The sequence below is a fragment of the Branchiostoma floridae genome, chromosome 4, assembly GCF_000003815.2.
Source record: "Branchiostoma floridae strain S238N-H82 chromosome 4, Bfl_VNyyK, whole genome shotgun sequence".
Taxonomy (NCBI): Eukaryota; Metazoa; Chordata; class Leptocardii; order Amphioxiformes; family Branchiostomatidae; genus Branchiostoma; species Branchiostoma floridae.
In genome coordinates, this window is record NC_049982.1 from 24,156,199 (window position 1) to 24,174,631 (window position 18,433).

Here is an 18,433-nt window from a genome sequence, read left to right on the forward strand (position 1 = left end):
TGTACATGTAGGTTATCAGTGATGTGAGTCACCCGCACTCAACTCTAGAGTGTAAAACATGGCACAAGTGTTGAATGACACTTTTACCTGAGGGTTTTATATAGTGCTATAACAGGCTTTGGATTTTATGGGGTTTTATGGTTACATGTATGGTATAGTAGAAGGAGCTGACATCATGACATGTAAATGTTACCAGGGGCATGTACAGTCATTATCTAATGTGACAGATAGAGGCCAGAAATAATAACACATTAATCATTAATATTCACTGCACAATGGCTGTGTATATCAAAGGTCATGCAAGGTCATGCAAGTGTTAGGTTTTATAGGGCTCATTCTTGCACACTTATTATCATGTTTTATTTTATTGTATACAATTAACGCTAGTTCACCTTTATCCGAGGGGTAAGCTATATCCATTGCTTTTCAAAACAGCCCATTTAGGATATCAAGTTGACGGACGGTAGTTTCAAATTGTAATATTTTCAAGAATATAGCAGTTTGAACTCACATTTAATAGAAAATGATATGTCTAAATACCCTGCTTTTGAAAACAACGAATCCCATGGATAAAGGTGAAATAGCATTATACCTACAGTGTAGTAAGGACTGATGTAGGTATGCATGTGTGTACACAATCATCATCTATCTATTATTATCATAACTGGCTTCTATCATAGGATAGAAGCCAGTTATGAGTATCAATAACATAATTACCACGACATGCTATACTCAGGAAGAAAGTCATTTAAATGGTAAATTGAAATTAAATACATAATTAAATAGGACATTAAGGCTGACAATTAAGACCAAAGCCCCCATGATGTGTGTTAAGCATGTTTTTCGCTGTATCTCCTTATTGACTTGAACCCCTGTGGAAAGACAATTAACTCTTCACGAAGCCTATAATTTCTAATGTTTATTGCCTGCTGATAAATGTCCCTGTTGTAACAGATTAGAATTTCCACTGGACCAATTTTTTCACACTGAGTGATATGTAAGGTGAAGTAATAAAAACAAGAAGTTTATTCCCTGGGGGCTTAGTTTGCATGAGACATATACATCAGTGATAGGGATAATGTTATCCTATGCCTATTAAGCTCTCTTTAACTGTGGGATACCAAAGGACATATCATTCCAGCCTTCGGGTATATCATTTGGACAGTGCCCATCTCCGTTTCTATAACTCTGAGCGACAGAAGCCTCGGGGGCATTAAGGGGCTTCATCGCTACCAGTGGTTACAGTGTGTTATAATCTTCCATTCTGACTTGTGCTGAGTTCTAAGCAGGGAAAGCAAAATTAGGATGCACCATTTCTAAAGTTTCTTGAGTTTGAATCTGTAGCCACCTGAATACAAGTACAGAGACTAACCACTAACCCATTGCACTCGTCTATTTGTCACTTTCCATACTGAGCATAACATCCAATTACAAGGAGCAAATGGAAATTTGATGTTAGGATTGAGCCTAAGTTACTTAAAACTGTAGTATGGTCCAAGAATAATTGTATAGTCAGTGAGCTTGTTTTTTTGAGTGAAGTTAAATGAAATTGCTTTGATGAAGATGAAATTTACAACTTGAAGGCATTATAAACACATTTACAAACTTTAGGCCTCCAAATCTTATAATGTCTAATAGCACATCTTGTTCACAGAATGATCTAGTTTTGCGAGAGAACGAGGTTAGGTCCGAGGCTTGGGTAGATCATAGTTATCAGTTTATTATGATTTGTGTCCGTACCTGCATGAGATCTGATGAGTTTGCTATGTATGTGATACAAACAAATGAGAGAATATACCCTAATGTTAGGTCAGAATTTTTGCTTAGAATCACTGCAAAGTTATTTTAGACAAAACTATGCGTTGCTGATTTGCCGTAAATGACTGAATGACAGTCTGAAGACATAATTCAACCTTTTAGAGCTCTATTTAGCATTAACTGTGCCCTATAATTACAAAAGTGATGTTGACAGGTTCATGCATTACATTCTACATGACTCATCAGGCGATGAGCAGTGTGACCTCTGGGAACATGTAGTACATTTGTTAGATAGGGATCAACCAAGCAACATTATTGTGAATGCAAAATGTTGTGTACAGATGGGAAGATAGTTGTAAAAAAAAATTGTTACGTAACGTTTAGAACTGTAATCTTTATGAAAAATTGTAAATTAAATATTACGTTTTTGACATCCATTCCTAACTTGTCATATACGTGGTAGCCTAAGAGGGAAACATGATATGACATATGGCAATAAATCATACGCACCTGATGTAATTATCAGGTTATTATATGATTTCTCTGAGGACCCATTTATTTTATTTAAGTTTGGCTCAGTCAAATGGTCAACAAGGCAATCAGAGATGGCATACTTCACACCGTCTTCATACTTCATACCGTCATGCTTTCAGATGAGCAACCCCTCCAATCTGACAGACAAGCATTCGGGAAGACTCAAACACACTTACCGGTACTGTACACAGGTACATGGCAAGCACACACATGCACACACAAGTGTGCACACACAGTCAGACAAACACACATACAAAATTTAATTATTTTGTAAATATGCATACAATGTACTGTCACACACACACACTCACACACACACACATACAATTGCAAATTAGTTACAATGTATTACACATGCTCACAGTGTGTACTCGTGACATATTACGCACACATACGTTCTTAGACACTTAGACACACAGACAATATACGATGTGCACTGTGCAAACACACAGGCATGTTCACCTAAAAAGTAACAAATTTTAAACTTAAAGATATGCTACATGCACTAACCAGCAGCATCAGTAAATCCCTAAAGGTATAATAATAATAGTGCACATTTCTGATGCTGAGACATTATTGAGAAACACAGACCATTTTTAAAAGAACTGTGACTGTGTTCTGGTATCTGGCTGAAATCTAAAGTTTTTGTCACACATTTACAACATAATGCCACTGATGCTACCTGTAGCTTGAATATTCAAATATTTTTGGGAATAAATTTGATGTCAATCACACGGCCTGTTCAGTCATACTTTATTTGTATTGCTTTATTATTGCATGCCTTATTTACATAAAGGAAATGACAAAAATATCCTGGATATCTCATTCGACATATGTGGGCTACATATGGCCCTGTACATAAAGGCTTGCTATATCTACATTCTTAACACAACCAACATTAAGCTTAAATTTAGTCCTCTCATCTATGATACCGTCTGGTACTAGGTCCTAAATACTCTTACAAGAGCTTTTCTTTTGAAATGAAAAGGTCGAACTCATTTCAGTGTCCCTGTTACTGTCAACACAGTGTGGCCAGCTATTAACTCCTGTTAGATTAATGGTCCCAAACCGTGATTGGTCAGAGTCATATCTGGCTCAACCAATCACTAGTCATTTCCATTCCCACCTCACCATTGACTCTCTAACATCACCATGGTAACCACAGAGAGTCCTCCATTGGGCAAGCATGAGATCTTGTCGTTGTCATGGTTATTGGTCCCGCGAGACTTTGCTTGGAGCGGGACTCGGGGTCATTGCTTGATGAGCGATCCCCCGTGGTCGTTTTGCAAAGCGCAGGTGTGTTCTTAATCTGCCTGTTTTTCCAGCAAAGTCCATTCATTTTCCCTTTGCTGGGTGTTTGGAGCATTGAGTGCCAGTTCTCTCTCTCTCTTCACATGTGGCTAAGGACAGATTTATATGTCCATAAAAGCTGTTTACAGAATAGAAAGGCCTCCAGATAGATCAACAGTTATTAGAGCGGTGATTTGAAAACAACAACAGTTTGGGATGTACAGCTGCTGTAAGAAGAGGTGGACCCTAAGTCGGTGGTTGGTCGGCCATCTTCGACTTAACAATCATCAAGGTAATCTTTACTAAAGAACTTGTCACCGAGGCTTGTTGTATTGGTACTTGTCATTTCATTATGCTCCGTCAAATGTGTTATCAGCAAGAGTGCATGTGGAAAGTATGTCCACCATGTTTCCACCTGTAATTGTGGTATTATTGTCTGTATCAGATATGCAGCAAAAGGGCATTTGTAAATTAGGTGACACTGTCCTGTGTAATTATTTGTCTAGATATAAATGGCTTAATGCATAGAGATGTTTATGTTTTATCATTGTGTATGTCCATTATTAAGTGTTACAATAATTGTGTTGATAACATGATACATCTATCAGATATACAGCAAAATAGTGTTTTGTTTTCTAGATGAGGTGACATTCATACAGTACAGTTACTGTCAGTGGCTTGAGCGCCAACGTGAGATAAATATGTCGCTCATGCCCTGATTCTGTAAGCACTCTGTGTCTGGAATGGCACAGGCAGCAAAGCATTGTCTGGCACATTAAGGCTAATTGCTTCTGGGATGTATACATGTACTACATGTATCTGGCAGCCCATTTGACGGTGCAACAAGTGGGTCTGTGTTTATACCTGAAAGATGTTCAGGTACAGGTATAGGACCTCGCACAGCAGTTTATCTATCATAGGTACAGGTCTGGACCTACATGTAGACACTAAGACACACTCATAATATAGATAAGCTTAACCAATTAGATATTAGCATGTAGCTGAGGCCACACCAATTTCAAATGTTGCTTCCTGAATCTGCCTGTCCATTTTTTTCATTTTCTGAGAAGCAATAAATTAATTTGGTGTGGCCTAATGTCTACTTTTCATGGTAAGTCTTTGTATTTAGGGTTTACATATTTTCAATCTCAGACTCAGAGTTTGTCATACATTAGTTCAACACTAGGGCTCCCCCATTGTTTGAAATTTGCACTGTGCTGATGATTATTTTATGAGTCATGGATCTAAATTTCCCAATCAGAATGAAAAGTGCTTTTCAAGTTTTCAAGGAGGAAGATTTACAGATACTGATTGTTTTAATGCATTGAGCTTGTATCCACCCACAACATTACAGTAAGTCACTGCCCCCAGTTCTTAAGCCTCCCTACATCTACCCCATCCTTCTTTTCTTTTAACTTGATCCTGATGTGGTCAACAGTACTGACAAGTGCATCAAGGTATGAGCCAAGAAATCATTTCATCTAAGGGCTAACAGCAACACTCATTGGGCTGCACAAATTCAACACTAGTTCTCCTTTATCTGCGGGGTAATCAAATCTGCTGTTGTATCAAACTTCATGTATTGTAGTTTGAAACCATCCGTCAACAGTTCACCTTTATCCAATTAGAGGTAACCTAAATCCCGTTTCAAACTACAATATTTTAAAATATTGAAGTAAACTATATCCTTTGTTACATTGTACATGAAACGACAATATTTTCAAAATCGCCAATATTTTCAAAATATTGTAGTTTGAAACCACCATCCGTCGACTTGATGTGATATCCATGTTTTTTTTTTAAACAATGGATGTCATGTAGGTTACCCCTGAGATAAATGTGAACATGCATGACTCATTTCTTGGTCCTTGGAACCTTTTTTTTCCAGATTTGGAAACAAAAACATGCACCATTTTAGCAGCCTGCTCATGTTGGCTAAAAGCAGTGATGACATCAGTGGCAGTCGTCATTCTCTCCTTGTGGCGGTTGATTGGCCATTATATGGAGGTCAGGCCAAGGTGAACTTTAAGTAGGTCACTGCGGTTGTCATCACAAACCATTTCCCTGGAAACAACACTTTCGACCTCCGCCACCCCGAGTAATTCCGCGTCCGCCCTCGAAATCCCTCCGAGTAGTCAATCAGCATTCTGGCGACAACAATCACCACAAGCAGTACGCGGTCAAACAGCCTCATGGTTTAGCTTCAACTGAGGGGGTCAGGGTTGGAAACAGTCATGATTTGTTGGATATTTTTGCCTAGACTTGGAAAAGACATGCCTATAGGCAGGGGAAGGTCACAGACACACACGGAGGTACCCAAAAAGAATGACCAATTAAACCACTCTTGACAGCCCTCTTGTCGACAATCTCTATTTTGCTAGTTTCAAATCCTCTCAAAACCGCAGGGAATTTGAATTTTCACAATTTTCTGGGGGATAATTCTGCCATTATGGAAAGTTGATGCATGCAGCATTTGTCTCATGCCTTTGGCATTTGCTAGTCAAAAGACCCCCACCCCCAATAAATCCTGGCTATGGGCATGACACATGAGCACAGCTTACCCAACCTACAACCATCTGTTAGTGTTATCCCCAGGGGACATTCTTACCACACTCATTAACAACCAAGATTGGTTGACAGTGGCATGCAGCCAGCAGTGGTCATCTCAAATTGAGGATCTCTGTAGGCACTGAAATGTTGGAAATAAAGTTAGCGTTGTGAAAAAAGGATTCTCTTTATTCAGTCACGTACCAAACTGATAAAGCTATTCACAGAAACAGTAATACTGTCTTTTTGATAACTAATCAACATGGTTGAGTTTCTCTCTGTCTGGAGTCCAGCTGTTGGGCATACACTGTAAGTTTGGGCTCTCTAGCAACTTTCTTTGGAACTGCAGGGGGCATTTCAGTTGCATTAAAGTGTTGCACACGTCCTTCTGGTCTTGTTACATGTACATGGTGACCATTGAGTAAGTAGTTCATTGCCTAGAACTGACCTCTGGCCTTACACTATCAGCAAAGGGATTAAAAACATTGAGTAGGAGGAAAATTTGCATCAACAGGTAGTACAGTCAACCCTGCACAAGAAACCATCTTTATACACTCATGTTAAGTCTAACTGGCCAATGTGACAATGTGGTCCCTAATACGTCACTTTTCCCATTGGCACAAGCAACAAGGATCCTGTCACTATTGACCACCTACCTGTCCACATAGACCAGGTGTTTTTGGTCCCCCGAGTGGTTTTTGTGGGCAGTATTGACTGCATCAACTCTCCCTAAAACTTCACCATAGAAAAGATATGAAGGCCCGCAGGCTGTGTTGTTAATGGCTGGTGGGTGGGTGCTAGATTATTGTACTACAGGTGCCAGACGTGATCAGGATTGGGTAATCCATTATGGGCTGTTGACACCTGCGGTGGCTCGACCGGGCCACATCAATCGAATTTGTTGGTTCTAGGGCTTGAGCAGGAAAATAATTGTAAAACATTTACACAGTGCTGTCCGTGGTACTGAAAGCATTGCATACAACTGATTTTCCAGATTTCACATTTCTTAGTTTTACATGTAGTCATGCAACATGCATGATGATGCCGATGCAGCATCAGTCATCTTTGAAAACCATCCATACAAACAGTTTGTTTGTCTCATTGTGTGTTCCCCCCGGCTTTGTACCAGAGACTGTCAGGATGTGAAGGCATCCAAATTTCTTGGGCAGACTGGTAGGATTGGAACGTTGACACATGGCCAAAAGTCAGGATAGCAAGAACAGTTGTAGACATCCAGGAGTGAAGAATGTAATTTGAATATAGACATCTCTGTGTTACATTTTGTCAAGAAATTTACAAAAACTCTTGACTATTTCAAGGTAGCATGGCATCTTTGCTTTACTTTTTCTGTTAACTCAGTTGCACCCTAGAGACCACCTGCAGTGATGTATACTCTCACAACATGATCAGGCATGCCCCTTTCTGAGATTACAGTGTATCTTTCATGATCAAATGCTCCAGACAGAAATCATAAAGCAGAGCTCCATCGTTATATATTTCTGTGGCCGTTATCACGTTTTGCCAGGCAAGGAGGGGGAGTAAGCCCTTATTACTTCTTAGCAGGCTCTGAAAAAGATGAATACATCAGAACTTAGTGAAAACCATGGGTATGATCATTGGTTATGGTTTATAAGGGATGAGTTGCATTCCAGTCCCTTTTCTTAAGCCAGATTTTCACTGTTGAAAGGACTGATGATTCAAAGACTCAAAATGGCATATGTAGGTAAATATGCAAGCTGCAGTAGTCTTAAACCATTGTAAGGCCACGGCAAGTAAATTTTAAGTATAACATCCTCTGTAGACTCCAAAGTTAGTGAGAAGGCAAAAAAAGAAGAGGGTGCCAGTGTCATCCATAGAATCTACTTGCTGTGGCCTAAATTCATCCTTAGGCAGCTTTAGTATCTGCATGTAGTTGGTAGCAGAATGTAGTAATTGCCCTTTGGGGATTTCTATAGTTAGAAAGACCAGAAGGCAACTGGCTGACTTTGATGTGGTAAAAATCATGCAAGGGTACACTAGAGAAATACAAAAACAAATCTTTAAGGTTAGAGTACAATCTACAATACATTTAAAGATTAAGAAATTCTGTTGGCATATTATTTCACTCTCTCTTTGAAATGGTTCTGTGTGGGGATCAAATGAACTACAGCCAGTGTCCCCTACATTATATATCAAAACAAAGGAAAATTAGCAGTTTGCACTGTCTTTTAGTTTGTAGTTGAAACTCAGAATTACCCAGTTGAAAAGCTGGTGTTGTATGCTATGTGATTAGTAATTACGAAAACTGCAAGCATAAAGATGCTGCATATATTTCAACAGTGTAGGTCAACTAAGGCCAGGACGCACTGACCTACATTTGTATAGGGCATCAGGTTACATGGACTAGAACGTAATGCACTGGGATTAGTGGGAACATATATTATAAGCGGAAAACTTCATGTATTTGTGCCTCTAAGCCCTAAAAAAGTTGTACGCAACGAAATGGGGCTACAGAAAGATGTCGTACTGAGGGATGACTGCAGGGAGAAAGATGTGAGTAGCTTGAGGAATGAGTCCAATCTACAAAATGTACTTTACATACATTTCAACAGTACTTGCTAAATGTCATAACCTTTATCTTTCATGGTGAATCAGGCACCCCGTCAGGATGATATTATAGATAGTCACAGTGATCTAGCGATGTCGTTACCAATTCATTAGTGGGGAGGTGATCAATCAAACATGTGAATGCATATCATGTGTAAACTGTTAACCTTTTTACTTTACTTTGAAGGCAAGTGTTCTTTTGGACTTGTCTTCCTGTACGTGTGTTTAAGTGTGTGTTTGTGCGTGTGCTCAGGTGTGTCTGTCTGTGTGTTTGTGTATCTAAGTGTTTGTGTCTGTATGTCCGTCAGTCTTTGTGTTTGTGTTTCTCTCTCTCTCTCTATTTGTTTGTGCACTGCATTACATACAATTGCTGCTAGAGGACACTTGCCTCTGGGAAGAAAAAAATCTTTGATTACCTTCTTTGTCATGAACGAAGTCAGCTGTCAATGTCAATGTTTTCCGCTAATTTACATGCAGAATTGCAGAATAGCATGTCAGCATTAATGCAAAACATTCCCAAGATTATCTAATGTGGGAGTTTCTCCCTTGTAAGCCTTTCAGAATGATAATGTTTCAAATTGAAAAATGTATTCTCTTGCAATGAAACAATAATTTGTACAAAACGACCCTGTCCTTGGTGCTGAATTTCTGTGATGATTGTCAGTTTTGTTTTCTATTGGATTGATGTCTACCAATCGTTGGCAGTTTGTTCTTCATTTGTAAAAAGTTTTTTGTTTAATACGACAGCATTTTTTATTCATGACGGGTTGGGAGCTCTCAGCTGTCTTTATCGGGTGGCAAGGACCTGCTGTTCTACTACTTTCCACTAGGTGGCACTGCAGCAAGGTGAATGCACTTCAATACATGACTGAGTCTGCATTTCTTTCTTGACTAGACCAGTGTAGATTTGATGACATTGTGCTATCATCAGCTTCAAATGAAAGATTGAACAAGTAAACTTAATAACCAAACAATAGCTACGAGCAGTACAGAAAGGAATTGAAGCTTGAGACAGTCCTGATGAAAACAGATACAACTGTAGGAGTGGTACCAGGGCTAATTTTTTGGATTAGGAGCACTATTGCACCTAAGGTAATAAAATTGGGTGCACCCAAAAATGTTTTGGGTGCACCATATAAAATGATCATTTAAAAAGAAGTATGTTGTCATGGCACGCACACATATACAGTTTTGGGGCGTCAAACATTTTGATGAACCAAAATCCAACATCAGATTCTTAAACAAGTACTATGACAGAGATTATATTACCTTTCTAACACTTAGATGTCAAGAATATGGTTAAAACTAGTTTATACTTTGATGTCTTTACAATATATTCACCTACGAAGATATTTGGGTGCAGAAAGAAATTGGGTGCACAGCTACAGTTTTGGGTGCATCAAGGTGCAAATGCACCTGGTATTTTGAGCCCTGGGTATAAAATTTGAATCAGAGTCAGGTACATGTAGTGGTTTTCTGCCTTGGCAGTGATATATGCAAAGTGAGTGTTACAGAGGGTCAGTTATCCTCCTACTGGTCCTGGGGGTTCATCGACCTTCCCAGGGGTTCGTTGACCTGACTCCTGCACATACAGTATATTCATTATCAGATATGATTGCTTCTGTTGTAAGCCAGATGCCGGATGTAATATACAGGAAGTGCAAATTGATATGTATGTCAAAAGAAATAGATCATTAATTCAGTCTAGATGATGGTTATTATCCCCCTATCTCATTAGGGATATCCCTGTACCTCAACTCTGGTAGCATCCTCACAGTTGAGTACCTTGTTCCTATCAATTGGTGACTTGAGATCTAGATATCTCAGTTCAGTCCTGGGAGGTCATCACTGTTAATGCTACACACACCTTTTGCATGGGAAGTAGAATGGGTTACAATGTTTAAGGAGGTGCCTTGAACACATTAAAGCGCTGCAACTCAAATGCAATACATGTAAGTCTTAGACACTTAGCTACTTTGTTTCATAATTCTTACAAATTGTTTCCCTCTTTACATGTAAACTCCAACTTGTGGACTCATCCAAACTTGAACTACGTAACTGTCCAACACAACTTGCGTGTGGGCACCTTCTCGCTTTGATCCATTAAACAGGTATGTCAAACTTGCTCTTGGGTTTAGAAGAATGTGTTCTTGGTGTCAGATGAATGGAAAGACAACTATCGGATGTGTGTGTCATGTCACAGAAATGCCATCTAGTGTTTACATTGAGTACTGCAAGTACATGTTTGTGCTATCTTACTGTACATGTAACTGACTAAGAGAAATGCCATCTGGTGTGTGCCTTGAGTATTGCATGAATGAATAAACAAATTAATGATTGATTTCTTATTGTGTCATGCATGTGGTGACAACCCAGGCTGTATGTGCTTATGATACACCATACTCATGAATTTTCATGTTACCCCAGTAGATTTATGAATTGGCCAGTTACATGTAAGCCCTATAGCCTAGGCAAAGTAGTGTGCTCTGCAAACATTTATCTGATTAAGGAAATTTTACGATGATTTCCAGTGATTCCATATAAAATTTCCAGAAGAGAAATAATATGATCAATATGTGAAGTCTTTCCTTTATGTAACTGAATGAATTCACAATCCTGGTATAAAACTCTTATAAAAGTGAAAAAAATGCTACAGAGGGTTTCAACGTTCCAGGGGATACAAACACTTCTGATGGTATGAAAACTACTGGGGGTAGGAAACTGCTGGGGGTACAAAATGTACGGACACTACTGGGTCTCAGACACTACTGGGGGAATGGACACTAGCAGGGGTACTGGCACCTCTGGAGGTACGGACACTTCTGGAGGCACTGACACTACTGGGGGTAGGAATGCTACTGGGGATATGGATCCGGACACAACTAGAGATATGGACACTACTGGGGGTACAGACACTACTGGGGATACAGATACTACTGGGAGTACAGCCACTTCTTGGGCTTGCGGGGGGTATGGACATTTTTGGGGTTATGACATTTCTGGAGTTTTAAGGACATTTCTGGGAATACAGACTGTGTTTACGAACACTACTTGGGGTACGGACATTTCTGGGGGTATGGACTGTGACTTCTTGGGTACAGACACTTCTGGGGTTTAATGGACACTACTGGGGGTACGGACATTTTTTGGGTACGGACACTTCTATGGGTATGGAAATTTCTGGGGGTATGGACATTACTGAGGGTATGGCCACTACTCATGGTACAGACACTACTGGGGGGTATGGACAGTTCTTGGATTACTGACACTACTGGGGGTACGGAAATTTCTGGGGGTACCGACATTTTGGGGGGTACGGACGTTTTGGGTGTACGGACATTTTTGGGGTAAGGACATTCATGGGGTACAGACACTACTAGGGGTACATACACTACTGGGGGCACAGACACTGGGATACGGACACTTCCTGGGATACGGACACTTCCTGTGGTACGGACACTTCTGGGGGTACGGACACTTCTGGGGGTATGGACACTTCTGGGGGTATTTACATTACTGGGGTATGGACAGTTCTTGGCTACGGACTCTTCTGAGAGTATGGAGAGTGCGGAGTCTATGTCTGGGTTCGGACACTACTTGAGGTATGGACAGTACAGTGGATAAGGACACTACTTTTTGGAGAGCAGGTTTTATACTCTTGGATGTAAAATTTCAATCTAAAGGAGTTGAAGACAATTCTAACATAGTCAAACAAAGGTAAGCCAAAGATGATACAAACTGAGTCATTTTGGTTCTTTTTGTTTGTACTTACAATGCACTGCTAAAGGATCCGGAGCTAAGTTTTGTCACTTGGGTGGGAGTACTAAATTTTAAATGCCGAAAAGTTCCATATATAGGCCTCCTTCCCTGTTGAGGGTGAGATAATTTTATATTCTCTTATATTATATATCCTCTCTAACTTCCCATTTGAACCTGTGGCATTTGCAGTCTAGGGTACCTGTGGATTGGAGATTGAAGGAGTGTCCCTGGTTGTGTTGGTGGTGGTGGAAAATGATAGTGAAGTAGCCATTAGCATTAGGTTTGCAATGCTTTTTGTTCCTAATTTCTTTTAGTGACCGGCTGGTCTTGCCGATGTATGTGTTTTGCAGTTGGTTTCTTCACATGTTAGTCTGTAGATTACATTGGCCTTGATACCCTTCCAAGGTTGCTCTTTTGGATGTACCAGTTTAAGCTGGAAGGTTGAGTGAGGTATGAAGTTAAAGTGGCAATGTTGAGGTTTTGGAATATCCATCTGAATATCCGTCTGAGTTTTCCCAAAACTCCTTTGGCATATGGAATGGTAATATTGACCTTGCTTCTGTCGGTCAATGGTTTGCACTGGAGTGTTTTCTTACTCTTAGATCTAGAGTGGTCCGAGGATCTGAGTGCTTTGTTGAAAGTGCAGTTTGGTGGCTACACTTCCTAGGCATCTCTGCATGAGGTGTCATGCCCTGAAAAGTAGATTCAAATGCCACCCTCTCTTCTGTCACATATGGGCAGAACATAAAGTATATTCCTTAGGTACTCTTAAGATTTCTTCCTACTTAATTTCATTCGTACCTTCTATCTACTTAACCTACTGTCATCCTATAGATCTATTTCCTCTATAGTTACAAAGATGCATGTTATATTTTTAAGATTGATTATCATTGTAATGCTTATCATGTATGCCATGTAAACATGCGTATCTCTGTATTTTGGGAGGTTACTGCTGCCGTCACTAGCATGAGCTGCCTAGGCTGACCCGTGTAATGTTTTTGTGTCACTGCCAATAAAGAAGAGAGAAAGAATTTTAGGCATACCCAGAATGTGGTGAATAATGTAACATTGCGAAGCATGAAGATGCATGGAGAAAGATGGCAATAATATGAGGGTTAATATCGTGTTAGGTGCCATAATGCCCATAGGAGATGTAGCTGTCAATTATAACCACTCAAGTCATTGAAGTCACTGAGTGTACGTGAGGAAAGAAGCAGTCTTCTGTAGTTAGTCTCAGTCTGTACATATTGTACTTACTTGTGGAATCAGGCAATATTGGCAACTACACTGCAGCTCACAAATATATACTCTTGAGAATGAAACAGCATAATTATTTCAATTACGTACACTTTGCATTATTCATAATCATGTAATGCTTTGTTTACTTCTCTGCAGTACATTCTTTTAAGAGCTTATAGGTGTTAGGTTTCAGATCATGTTCACTGTGATGGAATTTACATGATCATGAATGATTGATTTTGAAAGCTTTCATACTCACTAAGGTTAGAAGGGTGTATATTTTGTATACAATACAACTGTAAATGTCTAACTTCATTGCATAATACATTTGTAGTTAATACTTATTATGGTTGAAAGGAATCAGGGACTGTAAGCTGCATCTTAGTGTTATTTCTGGCACAAGCACTTTAACAGTGTCCCCTAATAAGCATTTCGTTATCAAATCATGTTTTGCCTTTTACTTTTTTAGAGAGGGATTAGTTATCAATGTCCCTTTTGGGAATTATTGATAACCATTCGGGTAGATTACTGTAAATCCATGTATCTTCACAGGGATTCAATTGGTAGAAGGGGGAAGAAGGTTTGTTAAGTTATGGGTGGAAAATGCTGTAATACAGTAAGGTAATCAGTTCAAATGCATATTTGCAGTAACTCGGAGTCAGGGAACTCACATAAAAAATAAAGCCACTGCCAAACTATCAAGATTTACAGTATACAATAAGGTTTGACCCGAATTACGCACCGTTGTAAGGTACAGCTTTATCATATTCCCCTTAAAGTCGATGAATGCTATTAATGTGGGGCACTCAAGTCATTAAGCCATAGCGCACGCTAATCTGATGTAGACGGATTGAAATTTTAATGGTTTCCGTCGCAACGAGTCATGCTCCATCTACCAGACTCTAACACCTCGGAGTTATACGACACAAAGGTTTCTTCCAAACGTATTTCAGGGTCATAGGAAGCTTTTTATCACATGTCTATGAATTATTCATAGTATTTCAAACTGTCTAACAATGATTTGTAAAGGTGAGAATCTTGGCAGGATTTCTGAAAAGAAAAGAAAAAAAATGTCCCCCCCCCCTTTTCAGAAGGCATGAATGGTATGATCTGTTGAAGACTCTTGTGCTTGTCAGTTGACAGGTGTGAGGCTTGGCTTAAGCACTGCATCATCTCACGTGGAAATTTTGCGCACAGTGCCAAGTTCTTGTCTACATCATTTCCCTCGCACGTCGTGCGGATGAGATTGTCTTCCTGACGGTGTCAGCCTGACTTGTTATTTTGCTTGAGCCCCTGATCCTCCATTTTGAGTGCTGTCTGAGTCAACCTTGTGGGGAAGTTAACTACAGAATTACGGGATGGATTTCGATGGTCCGGACTTGTACGGTAACGAGATTTGTTGTTGTTACCTCCATGAAAAATGGAGTTGTTGTTTGAGTGCCTGTGTGTGCACCTGCCTGTTTGTATGTCTGTTTGTTTCTTGGGATAGTTGTCATTATAACTTGAGATTGGCTGAATGGATTGTAATGATATTTGGTACATGGCAAAGCCTTGGGAAGACGGAAGTCAAGGTCAAGTTTGGGCCTCCTGATGACTGTCCATGGTACAGCAGCATAACTTCTGGTTTTTGTCTTTTGCCCTGGGCCAGTGTAACATGCCAGAGTATGCAAACATGTACCCCAAATCAGAATTATAATATACACACTGGCAGGTATATTTGGACCAGGGGTATATTCTGGCCAAATTCACTGGCTTTGTAATTTCACGTCATATGCCTTCTCTTAATTAAAACATTTTAAAAATATTTCTGTTAACCATTTCTCTTTATTTGCTTTGTGCCATCCCGATGTCATTGTACGTATCAAACTGTATTTGCTTAGATTAATTCACTCATCCATGTGATTATGTTGCTAATTTTAGAAATTGGATCAGAGTGTCTTCTATCAATATTCATTAGATGGAGTGAAATTCGTGTTTCAATTTCAAATCTGGATTAGATGTGTTGAACTAATAATTTGACTTTGAGTCAGAGAAATTTCATCTAGAAATGTAATTTCATACATCATCAATTATGCATGCAAAGCAACTTTTTGTAATTATGATAGTGCCCAAATCGTTAATTTCCGAGACATACAGTATGTATACTGTGCCTAAAATATGTGTCAAGTTCCTTAAAAATGAAACTTCAAAGTCAGGGTGCGTATTTGATTTGAGATAACTGTTAAGATCAAAGGGAAAGGGACCCATAACTGCTACAGTACAACGTTAATGTTTCTTCTACAAATGAAATGGGATATAAGCACTGCCTCTGCTACACTGCCAAATTTGAGCCACTTGGAAGGTAATTCACAAGACGATGCCGGGGAAAATAGAGCGGTTTTGCAGACTGAAGCAAAGTCAGGAAAAAGAAGTCCTTGATTTCGGCAGAATTACCCATGGCAAAGAGAAGAAAACACTTTAAATTTGAATTGATCTGGACATCTGGTACTGTACGTGTAACAATATTTTTTCAAAATTTGTAGAAAAAAGATTAGTTAATTAAGTTTTCCCATAATGATTTTTCATTTTAGTCCAACAGATTTGTCTATGAGTGGACATATTGTATATACCAAGGTGCATGTATCTAATAATATTTTAATCCAGAAAATAATTAAATCGTAAATAAATACAATTCTGTACCTACACAAAAAAACAGCAAAGCTTAATATATAATAAATGTTTTAAAGCTTTTATCCTCCTGTTATTTTGACATTTCATCTTGAGGAACCACTTTTTAAAGTCAGTGATACATGTACTTAATATCAACTTTTCTCAGCCATTCTAGACAGCTTGGAGGTAACGTAATAACCACTGGAATTTTAGCAATTTTGAGCTCAGGCTTTTAGCCTGCCAGGCATGCGTCATAGTGTCAGTGCCTTTCTGAGACTTAATATAACAAGATATTGGACGCACTAGATGCCCTTACAGTGGGGAGCAGATCCTCTGATAGGCATAATATTCTGATTGACCAGGGATGCTACTAGGTCATTTGTGGTCATACACAGTCTTCTACTGTGACCCTCTCTGACAGTAATTTTGGCCCTCAGGATACCTTAGAATGCACTGTTTTAACTTAAGATTCTTGACAACTTGGCGCCATTGAAGGTGAATGCCCCCGGATCCCCCCTCAATAGTCGTGCCTTTGTCACTTACCCCAACTTGCCAAGAAATTTGGACAACCTATAACAAAATTTCGCTAAATCTCGTGTGTTCTGACGAACTTATATACATTACCTTATACACAGCATTCTTCATACAGAACAAAATGATGACCCTCTGCTGTGAAAACAGTGTCATGTTAACCTTTAGCATACTAAGGTAGCCACTTGATACTAGATGTGTGTTGGTTAAGGGTTATGCAGCAGGGAGAAGATTGAATCCCCACGACTTGTGATTGCCCTGAGATTGCCAGAAGTTCACCCTGACAGATATTATCAGTTCCTGCTGGAATTTTTCAAAATTTCCCAAAATTGCTATGGATTGTAATGAAGTTGTTTGAAATGAATAACTGACTGAATGAAATTAGCTGAAATTGCGTTGGATTTGGAAATGATTGTTTGGAATTTGCAGAAATTGCTAATAACACTTATATAAGCGCCCCTGCAAGCATTGTTATTCAATGTATGGACAATTATTCAACATTCCCACACACAGAAGCAGTTGCTTAGCATTTATGTAAAACACCTAATGTACACAGTTACAATGCAAAGTTTGAAGTGTTTCTGCATCTCACACAAAATATTCTGCATTTCATCAGATGTTCATGCATGTGTGTGGCGCTGTGTTGCGTAACGGTAGGGTTTTAATGTTTGCCTCAATCCCCAGAGGTCCTGAGTTTCGGTCCCCATTACACATGTATGCTCTGATGTTGTACCCTAAAGCCATTAGGCACTTAACACAAGTTTCCTCACTTCACTCATGCAGAAATGAATATTACCTAGCTTCTGTAGGCTAAGGGACGTCCCCCGGCTAGGACTTTTAATGGAGGTTACCCGTGTTTGAGGACAGCCACACCTCGAGCACGTAAGAGAACCCATCACACTTACCAAAAGAGTTGGGGCCCTTCCCGGTGTGAGTGGATTAATTAAATGAGGCTGAAGATGCAGTTTGTAATCTTCAATACAAACCTGCGTGTTACACCTTACTGTGTTTTGCCGGGTAATATTTTGTAATTTTATAAACAACGTGAAACAAACAAAAACAAATCACTCTGAAACAACTGAAGGATCTATTATGTAGCTGCTGTATTTTACATCTTTCTGTGTAGGAAAGATTGTCTACATACCAAGCTGTATGCTAGAAATTTGACCGCACCGCAAAACAATATTCTATTCCAAGACCAAGGGATTTGATAACATCAGAGCTGCTGCAAAAAGGAATGATGGATTGGTTATCTTAGTTGCAGCCTTATCCATTCTATTGTAGTTCCAGTTCACTCCTCTGTTTGCTTCTATGCAAATAGCCTGGCACTGTCTCCATTGTAATGTTTGGTCCTTAAACTTCCTGCATTATTTTGAGAACCGATTGTTTCTTAGAAGCGGTGTATCGAGCATTGAACTCTCAAGTATGAACCTTATTGCCAGTGTGTCATCCCATTCTGAGGGCCATTCAACTTAGAGCCAATCAGATCTCTTAACTTTATTTTGGTTGAATATTCAAATACCAGTATTTTTTTCTTTTC

At 39.4% G+C, this 18,433-nt stretch overlaps 1 protein-coding gene across 6 annotated transcripts in view; it reads left to right on the plus strand.

Annotated features, from left to right (window-relative positions):
• Positions 1 to 18,433, plus strand: part of LOC118414587 (Kv channel-interacting protein 4-like) — a 62,612-nt gene that overhangs the window by 19,375 nt on the left and 24,804 nt on the right. The window contains exon 1 of one of the 6 annotated variants that reach the window (XM_035818738.1): positions 3,569 to 3,874. The exons of 4 other annotated variants lie outside the window; for them this stretch is intronic. In XM_035818738.1, coding sequence (XP_035674631.1) covers positions 3,799 to 3,874 — 76 coding nt within the window. In that variant the 5' untranslated portion in view covers positions 3,569 to 3,798. Of the gene's footprint in view, positions 1 to 3,568; positions 3,875 to 14,847; positions 15,100 to 18,433 lie in introns of those variants that run through there. One more of the 6 variants, XM_035818741.1, reaches the window with a different exon arrangement.